The sequence below is a fragment of the Elephantulus edwardii genome, unplaced genomic scaffold (genome assembly GCF_000299155.1).
Source record: "Elephantulus edwardii isolate Elephantulus edwardi_28Jun2011 unplaced genomic scaffold, EleEdw1.0 scaffold00002, whole genome shotgun sequence".
NCBI classification, from domain to species: Eukaryota; Metazoa; Chordata; class Mammalia; order Macroscelidea; family Macroscelididae; genus Elephantulus; species Elephantulus edwardii.
The window spans coordinates 20,599,245-20,611,865 of record NW_006399752.1 but is presented as its reverse complement, the minus strand read 5'-3'; the positions used below and the strand labels follow the sequence as shown (position 1 = coordinate 20,611,865).

The window sequence follows — 12,621 nt, the reverse complement described above, 5'->3', positions numbered from 1 at the left end:
GTCAGCTATGGGTCGGTTCTGACTCAGTGGTACACAACAATAAAACTGAATTGGTTGTAGAGTGCTTGTCATAGATTAAATTGTGTCTGCAAAAATGTATCATTCTGGCCTGATTATGATTGTCAGTGATCTTGTAATTAAGGTAATGATTTAATCAGGGCCACAATGTGAATCAGCTGTAAAGGGATTTGGGTGGAAGCACCCTTATTCAGGTCATAGTCTTTTTTTTTTTTTTCCCCGATTAGCCAGAATTTTATTCAAACATTTCGCATCTATGTTCATGAGAGACACTGGTCTATAATTTTTTATTTTGGTGGTGTCTTTACCTGACTTTTGTATAAAGGATATGTTTTCTTCATAGAATGAGTCTGGGAGGATTCCATCTTTTTCTATTTTCTGAAATACTTTATGTAGAATGGGTGACACTTTCTCTCAAATTTGCAGAGGAAGCGTTCTCTGCAGTCATAGCTCTGAATTCGGACTTAAAGCCCCTAAATTGTAAAAGAACAAATTTGTTTGGTAAAGTAATACTGTGGTATTTCCATTAAATCAGCTCTTAGAGAACGAATGCAAAGTTTTTTGGCACCAAGAGATAGGGACTACTCTAACAAATACATAAAATGTGGGAGAAGTTTTGGAATTGGGTAATGGGTAAAGGCTGGAGAAGTTTTTTTAAAGTTCCTAACAGAGGGAAATAAAAAAAAAGAAAAATAATTGATGCCTTTTAGTCACAATGTAGGAGAAAAGCACTGAATATCCCATGGATAGCTAAGAGAACAAAAAGATATGTCCTGGAGAAGGTGCAGTCGGAATGCTGTTTGGAGGCAAGACTCTGGGCATGTTGCTAGGAGGGCCTATTCCTTGGAGAAGGATATGATGCTGGAAAGGATAGGGAGTCAGTGAAAAGAGTGAAAGACCCTCAACCAGGTGGATTGACATGGTTACTGCTTCAATGGGCTTTTGTGTGTCCGGAAGTGTGAGGATAGAACAGGGTTCAGATCTTTTATTCAAAGGGTAGCTATGAGTTGTACTCGACTCAATGGCACCAAACAACAAGAGGGTATGCTGGTAGTGTAGTTCACAGGAAGTTGTGCTGCTAGCCCAAAGGCTGCCCTTCTCAGGTGCTTCAAATCCATCAGGAAGTCCTTGGGATAAAGATATGCAATCTTCTCTCATGTAATTTACAGCCTCAGAAACCCCATGGAAGGTCAGCTAAGAGTTGGTTTGGACTGGATTGCAATGAGAGTAGTAACATAGTAAAAGTAAAGATTGTCTCAAAGAGGCTGTATGGACATCAAGGCAATTCAAAAGAGTGCTTAGGAGGGAGTGCAGTAAGGTGTAATCATGCAGCTATTGCAGACAATGAGAAACAGTGGCAGCAGAACCAGGAGACCACTGTGATAGGTGGGCAAACACATGATGCAGGAAAGCTATGGGCCTTCAGGTAGGAGGCTTCCCAGGGAAACAGGGAGCCTCTGGGCAGTTGGTGGAGTTGGATTTGCAAACTCCCAGTATGAGAGCTGAGCAGTTCGGGCCAAAGCTTACAGGTGGAGTGGGGTTCCCAATGGACTAATCAGTAGGGGTAAAGACCTTTGTAATCGTTGCCCGGGCAGGTGAAAGGCTGAACCAGCCCAAAGAAACTGAGAATCTAAGAGACCAATGACCTAGGGAACAGAAATGAAAGACACATGAAGCATGAAAAACAGAGCTACTTCAGTCCTCCAGGTCTAAGGCCACAACCACTGGAGTCTTCAAGGGTTTACCATGAACTCCTGTTTCCAACAGTAAGGACATGTCTGCCTAAATTTCTAACCCAGCAAGCATGGATCCAGAGTCTGGAGAGCAGAGTCATCGCCTAGATAATCTGAAAGACAATTCTTTTCAAGTCCTAAGAGTTAATGTGTAATGTTAGCCTGGATTTTTTGACTTCTGAGGTATCCCAAAGGCACGTGGTTGGAGGCCACCAGCTGCTCCACTGTAGGTACTCCATGCGAGAAGCATGGGCAGTCTCCTCCCATGTGATGAAATGCCACTGAAAACCTGACGGAGGGTCAGCTATGGGTCTGTCCCGACTCTTTGGTACTCAACAACAAATGTCCCATCATTGTACTAAGGAAGCAGATCACTTGTATTCTACATTTCACGGGTTCACCAATGAAGAGAAAGGGAAGACATGGGAAGAAGCACTAGAAACAAAAAACTCCAAAACAAACCAAAAAAAATCTTCCCCCAGAACTGAAAGAAAACACCTTCCCTTAGAGCTGTTGCTCTGAATCAGCACTTCCTGCCTCCTAAATGGTGACAAATAATTTCTGTGAAAGCCCCACTTGTGGTGTTTTGATTACATCAGTACTATATGAGGTAGTGCTCTAGTACTAATTATAGTAAAACTCACGAGAACAGCAAATTGGTGGCCTTGTGGCAAGAAGCTACACTGCAATCCTGAAGGTATGCGGTTCAAATCTACCACCTGCTCCATAGGAAAGGATGGGCACATCCTCTGAAAACCGGTCAGCTATGGGTCAGACCCAACTCGATGGTACATAACAAAAATGGTAACAGTGATTATGTCCCTGCATGCATTTTCAAAGATTTGCCTTTGAAAGTTAGCAGAGCTAAGGGAATAGATATATTAGCGGTAAACTTCTTTCATGGGTGAGGGGAGAAGTGACTAACATTTGGATCTGAAACTCACTTCCTAAGTCAGAGTGAGCAGAAAGCCCACTTGCCAGCATGTGCTGGTGTCATGCTTGTTTCATGCTGAGAGAACAGCACTGGGATTAATTGAAACACTTCAGGTGATTACAAAGGCTGTGGCTTGAGAAGCAATATATACTGACACCAGAGGGGAAGGGCTATTTATCCAGAGATGTTCACCATCAAATCATGGGACACGATAAGCAACACATGGAGAAAACCCATACTTACTTTAGTCAATGGGGAATTCACTGCTATTACCAATTTCTCTAGGAACTTGCAATGTCATGTTGAACAGAACTCCCTGGATAAGAAGTTTATGCAGCCAGAACTTCCACTGGATGAGAAATGGTGATTGTGAAAAATCCATCCTGTTTTTGTTTCTACCCCTTCCACGTTTTCCTGAATTGTATTTAAGCATAACACAAAAGTGTGTCTGATGTTAGCAAGGCACTCAATTTAGAACTAATTTCTCTGGATGGGAATATGAGCCATATGTTTGTGTTAGTAATAGCAACACGATGCAGTTTGATCATTTCAGCGCAGACTGGAACAGTTTCATCTAGAATGAACTCCGAAACCTTGTATTCATTTTTGAAGCTTCAGCAGCTTTGACTATAGACACACAAGTTTTCTAATCTTATTTTATCTAATCTCTCTATTGGTGTGACTCTGATAAAGGTTCAGATAAATTTGTGATTGTAACAGAATGCCTTGATTCTGTTAAAGAATTCCTCATCTCTTTCCTGGCACAGCAGCTACTGCAAGTAAATTAATTGCTAGGAGCTGGAGCTAGCAGCACTAGGTTCTTTGACGTGGCTATTATACCAGATAGCCAGATGGTTGAAACTTTTCCGAAAAATACATTCAATCTCATTTCATAAATATTATTTTCTCAAGGCTATGAAAATTCAATGGAAGAACACATCTTTCTAAGTATTCTCATATGCACATAGATAGCTTTGATTTTGGGTACCAGCAGGGGTAGGTAAAACAAAATAAATTTTGGGTTTGTTTCTTTTTAAAGAAAAGAAAATGGTTGTACATAGAGTAATTTTAATCCATTCCACTTTTAAATACCACAATAAATTTAATTTTCACAATAAATTAAATAGCCATATTCAGTTTACAAAATAGAATTACTTAGTGTGAAACCAGTATTTACAACCATATACATTATGTACACAACATTTTTTTTGACATACAACATGGTTTAAAAGGACTTGACTTTCCAATGTGTGATTGACATGCTACAAGTGACACTGTGGTTCATACAAGAAAACGATAGTGCAAAATCATCACAGGAACTTTGGAACAATGTCAATTTTATGAGATAAGACATTCTTTAAATAATAAGAAAATAGCATTTTCTGTTTTCCTAGTACCAACTGGGCAACTGACTTGAAGAACCAGCTTTCTCTTAGAATAAAAATGCATAACTGAATCTTCTCTTTCCTGCAGTGTCAAAGCCATTGGTACTTTTTTCACACATAAATCTTTTGGCTTAAATTTATGGAGAGGGTGGGTGACAATTTCCAAGTCAAAGGAAGATTGACTCTTTGAGAATGAACTAAAGTCACTTTCCCCTAAGACCATCCCCTCTTCTTTTCATAAAGAGCTTAAAAAGACGCAACTATGCTGAGAGCAATTGTATTTTGTACATTTTTAGTAGAAAAAGAGAACTGATCTTATATTTGGTCACACACAATGTTTATACAAGTATACATGAAAAAAATGACTTGGATAGCTTTGTCTAGGAAAAGTGCATATTTTAATCTAAGAGAGAGACACTGTATGTCTCCGGGACAACACACAGTGTTGTACAACATATTTTTAGGGCCAGTTCAATGTCCTCCCAGTGATCTGGTAAAACTTCTGATTAAAGGGGTGAAAGAATTTGCGCAATTTGGTAATGACAGAGGGGTCCACCTCTGGATGAATGCGCCCCTTGCTGCCCGCCAGGCACTTATTAAAGATAATGTTAAATCGCAAGCAGTAAAATCCTCTGGTGGCATTGAAATATAAATTGTATTGACTTATCCTTGGAGGCAGATTTAGGAACTTCTCCACGAGCTGAAGTTCTGGTAAAGGTTCTGTGATGAGACGATCTCCATCGACGACATGAAACTGCTCAATTGGAAAATATTTCAACCATCTTTCCAGATGTTTGGTGTAGATGCTGGTTCTTACTGCCTTATACTTTGTGTTCACTTCACAGGTATTCGGGTCTATTGCCAGCTTCTCGAACTTGTAATATGTTTTGTTCTTCCTCTCCTTCCCCTCTAGCACCTGAGTGTAATCAGAAATAGCTCTTGTGGTTGGCTCCCTGACAATGATCAACAGCTTGATGGATGAGTTCATTTTGTAAATCCTTTCAGGAACCTCCTCCGTGATAAAATATGCTGGGCTCTTTTCAATCGTGATTTGCTGAGGGTAGGAAAAGGGCATCTTTTTCCTATACCACTCCATGCCCTTGGCATAATTCTCATCATTGTCAAAAAAGTGGATTTCTTGGGAGGCTTTCACCACTGCAGGATGGAGGTTCAGCATCTCAAGCAGGGCCCTGGTGCCTCCCTTCCTCACTCCTATGATAATGGCCTTGGGGAGCTGCTGCACCAGGTCATGAAGGCGAACTTGCTCTTTGGAAATGTTGCCTTTCCGGAACTCGTGTAGCAGGCCACGCTTGAACTGCAGGGCACGAAGTGGGAAATCGGCCTGACTGCGGGCTCCAAATCGGCCTTCGATGGGGCAAATGGGCTGGAGCCTGCAAGCAATAGAGACACACTTGAAAAAGCTCATTGCAATTGACTCTCATGTTTCTAGTTCCCCAGTAAGCCCGAGCAAGACTCCCGGCACATAAACAAAACCAGTGACTGCCAGTGAATCCATAACCAATACATACAATCCATAATCCACAGATATGGGAAATTTTACTTAATGCAAATGTATCTTAGGTGGAGTAAACACAAGACTTTTCATTGCTCTTGTTATGAGTCCAAACAGAGTTATAGTTGACTCTCTAGCAGGTTTTCAGAGGCAGTAAATTGCAGGAGAGGAGAATGCCCATCTTTCTCCTGGGAAGCAGGTGGTGGATTTGAACAGCCTGACTTTGTGCTGGCAGTGCAATTACTTACGACTGGGCAAGAGAGCTCACTATTATTATTTTTAAATTAATGTCCCTTAAAATTTTTATTCACCGAGCGCTTAGTCGACTACAGTGTGTACTTAACCTCAAAGAACAGGACAGACAAGTGGCACACTCCATACGAATAGGTTTTTAATAGATCACGAATGAACATGGATTAGAAAACATGAAAAGGTGGACACTATGATCTTCATTTAGGAGACTGAAGGTCAGTCAGGAAGCCATGGCGTTCCTAGGGGAGGATTTTCTTGCAGCTCAGTAGCATTCACATGGCTCTGAAAAAGCTCTGAGCTGAATAGAGGTCTCTGTCTCTGCCCTTGACTCTTTGCATCATCAACTTGCAAAGTTCCAGTTCGGGCACCTGCTAAGCTTTTCATTCTATGACAATGACTGTCTTTGGCTTTGGAGAAGCCTGGAAGGGGACAATATTTTCTCTGGCCCCCTTCCTCCCTTCTGAAGAGGTTAAGATTATGATTTCACTTGCTAGATGCAGGAACAAACCCAACTGACATCAACTGTATATCACATATCACACTGGAGACCAGAAATCAACAGGAACTTACCCAGGGGCCAAAACTCTCAGATCCTCACTGCCAAGATCATTTAAATCAGCAATGAGAGCTCTTGTACACGGGAAATAATCCAATGGCTATAGCCAGAAAGGGTGCTTTCAACTTTAGCATGACCCTAGAAACAGATACTTCTGCTTTCCTTTGAGACAAAAAGGCGTGACAACTAAAATAAGCAAAGTTTGTCTGTCTGTTTCATAGTTATAACACCCTCCACTGGGCTTCTGAGGTTGTTGACTGCATGAGAGAAGACTGTTCACCCTTTTTTTTTTTTAGTATTTTATTTTATTAATTTTATTGAATGTTTACAGAGATTTTGGATTTCCATCCATTCTACCTTTCTTCTATGGAGATGTTGGTGGATTTGAACTGCCAGACAAGCATGGTCTTTGAGTTAGTAGCACTATTCACTGCATGGTTCCCTGTATGTGTCAGAGTGCAACTGTACTTTTTAAAAGTTTTCAGTTACCTGGCCTTTCTTGCAAGGCACCTTTGGCAGGAACCTCCACATTTTCAGTTAGCAGCCAAATGTCTTAGCCATTTGCATCTACCAGGTTCTAGTGTGGTCTAATACTCACAGCTTTGATACGAGACTGGATTAAATAGGTAATTTCACATGACTGTTATATATGGTTAGAAAATTGTGTTTTCTTTTGAGCATGGCTTAAAAATAAAACTAAAGTGAGAGTCATAACAGATTCTTTAAATTGATCTTGGAAGGCATTTTATCCAACTTAGTAATGGAAGAACACAGTCAAACCAATTTCTCCAACTCATGCTTCCAATTATAATTTGTAGTCTTAATAATTTGTGTTTCCTTCTCTGTAGTAATGAGGCTGTTGCTTGATTTTCCCAAGATACCCTTTTGTATTATTATTATTTATTATTATTGTTATTATTATTATTAACCTCTTGTTTGATTTTTATTAAAGGGAGATGAGAAAAAAAACCTTAAGGTCATACCCAGACCATTTTGTGAGGCTGAAGAGAGAGAACTTGGACTGTGTCTTGTTTAGATTAAATCTAAACATGCTTTATTGTGCTATTTGCTTTTTATAATTTCAAGAAGAAATCATGACAATTGTTGAATATTTGTGGGAGACAACTATAAAAAAGAAGCTTAACACAGTTATAATCTTAGAGAAGCACGTAATATTTTTAACAATTTGGTAGTAAATCAACGTTGTAGCTTTTAATGAAAGATTTTGAAAATGAAAAACTTATCTGCATCTGTTATTATAATATATTAATAACCAAAGGTGTATGTAACTGTGACATTGTTTGAAATATCAAAGGTTCTCCTTTCAACTCTTTTTTCTTTCTGGTTGAGAGTTAAGTCTTAGTTTCCTTAACTCAGTTAACTTAGTTACCATGCTTAATTTCTTTAGGCATCCATTGAATGGGTTTCTTTCCTATGAATATAGAATAACTGTAGTATCATTCTTGGGTGAACTGAGGAAATAGCACTCAAACTCCTTTCCATAGGTTTCTTTCTCTTGCAGAACTCAAGCTTAGAGAGGCTGACTTTGTGCCCTGTTTGAGCAGGAACAGAATTTCCCTATCTCTAACATACTGCCATCAAGTCAGAATTGATCAATGGCTGACCCTCCAACAAGAGACTAAATAGAATAGGAAGAGATTGGTCCATCCTTCTCCCAAGGAGCTGCCGGTGGATTAGAACCAGAGACGCACTCACTGCCTTTGATTAGCTGAGTAACTTCCTAGGACTATGAGATCAGAACTTCCTTCCCTATCTTTACAAAGGGTCATTTTACTTGCTTCCTCTCCTTCTACATTGGGAATTCATACAACTGCAGAATAATTACAACTGGGATTCCTTAATCAGGCTAGGAGAAAATATCGTATTAATTCCCTCTTGGATTCTGGGAATAGTTCCTAGGATAAACAATATACAATCTTAGTCTCAGAAGTAAATGAGCTCAGTCTCCCAGAGTGGGATGTCTTTAGTTACTTAGAGATAGGTCTAACATGTATTTATATGTTAATTTCAATTTTCTGTTAGAACTCTCAAATGAGAGACATTGCAAATGCCTACTAGGTAATCCAAAGAGTCTGGTGGTGCAGTGGTCAAACATTTTGCTGTCCACTGAGAAGACTTCTAGTTTGAATCCATAAGCAGCTAGGAGAAAGATATGGCAATATATTCCATAATGATTGTTGTTATTGTTAAGCACTGTGGAACTGGAACCCACTCATACCTGACTCTCGAGTTTTCAGTGGCGGTAAATCACACAAGAATAGACGGTCCATCTTTTTCTCAAGGAGCAGCTGGTGGATTTAAACCACCTGCCTTTGGGTTGGTAGCACAATTCCTTACCACTACACTACCACAACTCCATTCATAAAGAGTACAGCCTTGGAAATGTTAGGGGATAGTTAACTGTTCTACAGGACCACTTTTAATCAGAATCAACTAGATAACAATAAGATGTTTTGAGTATCAGACAACCCAATTTCAAGAAAAACTTTATATTAGAGCCTTAAAAGTAAGACTCATAAACTAAGTATCTAGGGCAGCCAGAGTGCTCTTTGGAGGCAGGAATGATGAGGCTTCACCTCACATACTTTGGGCATGTTGCTAGGAGGGGCTATTCCTTGGAGAGGGACATGATGCTGGAAGGGTGGAGGGTCAGCGAAGGAGAGGAAGACCCTCAACCATGTGGATTGACACAGTGATTGCTGCTCTTGTGAGTCAGGAAGTGTGAAGATGGCATAGGATAGAACAGGGTTCAGGTCTTTTGTTCATAGGGCCACTATGAGTCGTCTCAAACTCGACAGCACCTAACAATAACAAGTGCATTAATATTCATTAGATCAACAACTCAATAAAAAGTAAAGGACTGGATGATAGCTAAAGATACTTGATGTAAGAGGCTCATTCTGGTCATAGGAAGTGGCACATCGTAAAGGCTTTTCACTAATATCTAAGCATTAGGTCAGTCATACACTTTCAATTTCCCCTGGTAACAACTAAGGAGCAGTAAATTTACTCAGGAATTTTGAGTTAAAAAACATCAAAAGGGCTCAGTCTGTCAATTAAAAATAGCTCTGGTTGAAGAAAAACAAGGCACTGTATAGTCTTTATTAAATATCCAAGTGATAGAATGTACAGATTAAAAATTTTGGAAAGAAAAGGAAAACTGAAAGGATGATATATATTTTCACTTTAAAATGTGCCTGCATTTTCAGGGACAATGGGAATTGAGTTAATGGAGAACATAGTTCAGTCTTGCCAGTGCAAGAAATTGATTTTAAAGGGCACAGAAAGCAGCTTCACATTTCAGGTTTTCACTTCTTTGTCTTTTCCAATTGCACTGGGGACAGGACAATCCTAAAGACATTCAGTGTGGAGCCAGCTGATAATGCTGGACTTCTGGAGGTCCAGCACCTCTCAAGTGTTTGCCTCTTTAGAACCAAACTCTAGCTCAGTAATTTCCTCTCCATGGATTTTTCCATTGCTTTCTGGGCAATTACTCTGAGCGACAGCTTCCTTGCCTGGTAATTCAGCTTCTGAAAACTGGAGCTAATTAACATAGTTAAAACTCCAAAGCCTGCAGCCTTCTTTCCAGGGCAATGGATTCCAAACTTGATGAGCTCCTTTATAGGCTCATACATAACTTTAATTCTCCTGCTAGCACATTAATTGTCCACTCATATATTTCAGGAAGAAGACACATAAATACATCACTGCTGTTTTGCTATGGCAGAGGTCAGCATCAGATATGTGCACACCATGCTAAGCTCTAATAAATGGCATTTTCACTCTATGCAGCTTTATCCCTTTTCTGAAAACAATTGTCAGTGCACACAGAATGCAAATGGATCTTGATAAACACCTTCGTTTGAGCAACTTGGATCTCTTTTGTTTAAAGGCTCAGTAAATAAAAGTCAGTACTGCAGAAAAAGCTTGTTTCTTGAGGATTTTAAGGGAGGAAGAAAAATGGGTGAATCTGAAATTATATTCCCAAGGGGGTTCCATTCAAGAGACACTCAAATTCACGTGAGCATAAACATGTGCTTAATTACCTACCTATCCAAGCTCCCAACTCTGGCAACTAGATACAGGAGACTCCCAACAGCAAGGCTTCCCAGCACAAGCAGCTTCTGTCTCAGCCACGCCTGCTGTTTGAATAGCATGGCCCTCCATCAACCTTCAGGACTCCTGCAGCCTGAGAGACAGAGAGAAAGGGGGACTCCATCAGCCATCATCTCTATAGACTGGTGGCTGTCACAAAGTTGACCACTAGGGTAAAATAAGGGCAATTAATTGGTACCATAAAGACATACTCATAAAAGCTTTAACTCATGACAACTTTAATGATTTAACAACTATTTAGCAAAACTTACCTTCCTCTTTCTGGCTCATGTTTTAAGGTCAAATGCTAAATGCAGGAAGAAGGTAGTAACTGGACACAAACCCTTATGGCCTTTAAAAAATAATAAAATGCACAGATCTCTATTACATACATATATACACAAAGAGAGAGTTTATTTTGTTCACAGTTAAACACTAGCAAAATGGCTAACTTGGGACACACTTGCTGTGTAACCAGCCAGTGTTGTTTCAGAACAATGGAGCACATATAGAAATTTGTTAAGTTTTAATTGTCAATGGGGGAAGTAGGCAAAAATAAAACTATGCTTTTGCTTTACTTAAATTTTCAGCAGCAAACATCAGGACTCCATAGGTTTGAGGGAAAAAAAAGAAATCTAGCACATAACCTGATGTTTCCTGTCGTCTGCCAGCACAGCCTTGAATTCTGAAAACATGCTCAGACTAGATCTCCTTGCTAGGTGGCCTTGCTACATTTCAATGAATTTTAGAATGTTTGGTAATATCCAGTCTTCCTCTTTTATCATGGGAAAACCTTACCTTGAAGCTTTGTACTTTTATATCTGAAATAAGGTCGGCTGAGGAGTGGAGAGCTTTACTAGTGCTGTTATTAAATTCTTGGGGAAAATGCAAGCACCTAATTCAGGCTTTCTTATTAAAAAGAAATCCAACTCCTCTTTCAAGATAAGATAGTTTTCTTCTTATTGAAACTCTGAAAAGCAAACAAGGAAGACAGAAAGTACAGCAATCAATTGTGGTTAGAAAAAAAAAGTGTTGCTGCAATGGTAACTCCATGGGTGCCATCTGAAGAATTTTCTCTGTGCAAAAGAACAGAGACTAAGATTGATCTATTTATTCACTCTTCAGGAATTTGCTGAGCTCCATAAGCCTTCTCGGCTACTGTGCTAAGTTTATAGGAGGATTAAAAAAAGATTCTGTACAAGTTTTAGCGGCTTGGAACTTAAGAGTATGATTAGGACCTCATGAAATAATCAGAGGACACAACCTACTTTGTAATAATATATAAATTCTGGGGAGAAAATATATAAATTCTGGAGAGAAAATGTTTAATAAGAAAGCCTGGATTAGGTGCTTGCATTTTCCCCCAGAGGATGTGGGCTCCACAAGAATGCTTTCTTGTAGAGTTAGTACATGACTTGGTGGTGATGCTTTGGCAGGACAGCCCAAGAGGAGGAAGTAATGACAGCATTCATCCAATAGAGTGTTTGCAGTATTTATTTATTTATTTTATTATTTTTGTGCGTGTGTACCGTCAAATCAGATCTGACTGGTACAGGAGGATATTGCGCCTCCTTCTCTGGCAGAGCGTCTGGTGGATTCGAACCTTGTTCCTCTGGGATTGCAGTGCAGCTTCTTGCCACTAGGCCACCAGAGCTCCCCTGCAGTATTTATTAACTACCTCTTATGTACTAGGTTTTGTGCCATACCAGTAACTTTTACGTTTTGTGGAGGGTGCAATGAAGGGCATAGTAAACTACACAGACATGGTTCCTATTCTACAGGGCTCTACAGTTTACTGAAGAAAATCAGTAAGCATAGGATACAAATATATACACACAAATGATAATGTTATGAAGAAAAAGTGCAGAAAGCAGGGACAAAATGGATCAAGTGGGACTTAAAATATTTCTGAACAAATGCAACTTTGGCCAACCCTCTGAGGGAGAAGGGCAAGGACTGAAGGGGAGAGAGAAAAAGCTCAGTGTAAAAGTAGAGATGGGGGATAAGAAAAGTATTGGTAAGGACCTTCATCTGTCAGTTTGTCATTCTGGGTGGCTTTTGTGTTGCTGTGATGCTGGAAGCTTTGTCACAAGTATTTCAAATACCAGCAGGGT

General features: G+C 39.7%; 1 protein-coding gene across 1 annotated transcript; it reads right to left on the bottom strand.

The window, feature by feature from the left end:
• Positions 1 to 4,492: 4,492 nt before the first annotated feature.
• On the bottom strand, positions 4,493 to 10,602 carry HS3ST5 (heparan sulfate (glucosamine) 3-O-sulfotransferase 5). The gene is made up of 2 exons (XM_006879024.1): positions 10,463 to 10,602; positions 4,493 to 5,461 (listed from the first exon to the last, which is right to left on the bottom strand). The coding sequence occupies exons 1-2, from the start codon at positions 10,567 to 10,569 to the stop codon at positions 4,531 to 4,533; spliced, it is 1,038 nt and encodes a 345-aa protein (XP_006879086.1). The 5' UTR covers positions 10,570 to 10,602; the 3' UTR covers positions 4,493 to 4,530.
• Positions 10,603 to 12,621: the final 2,019 nt, after the last annotated feature.

Coding starts and splice junctions, on each gene's coding strand:
- HS3ST5 (XM_006879024.1), bottom strand. CDS start 10,569: ATGCTATTCAAACAGCAGGCGTGGCTGAGACAGAAGCTGCTTGTGCTG. Junction 5,462..10,462: donor AGAGTTGGGAGCTTGGATAG/GTAGGTAATTAA, acceptor TATTGCTTGCAG/GCTCCAGCCCATTTGCCCCA.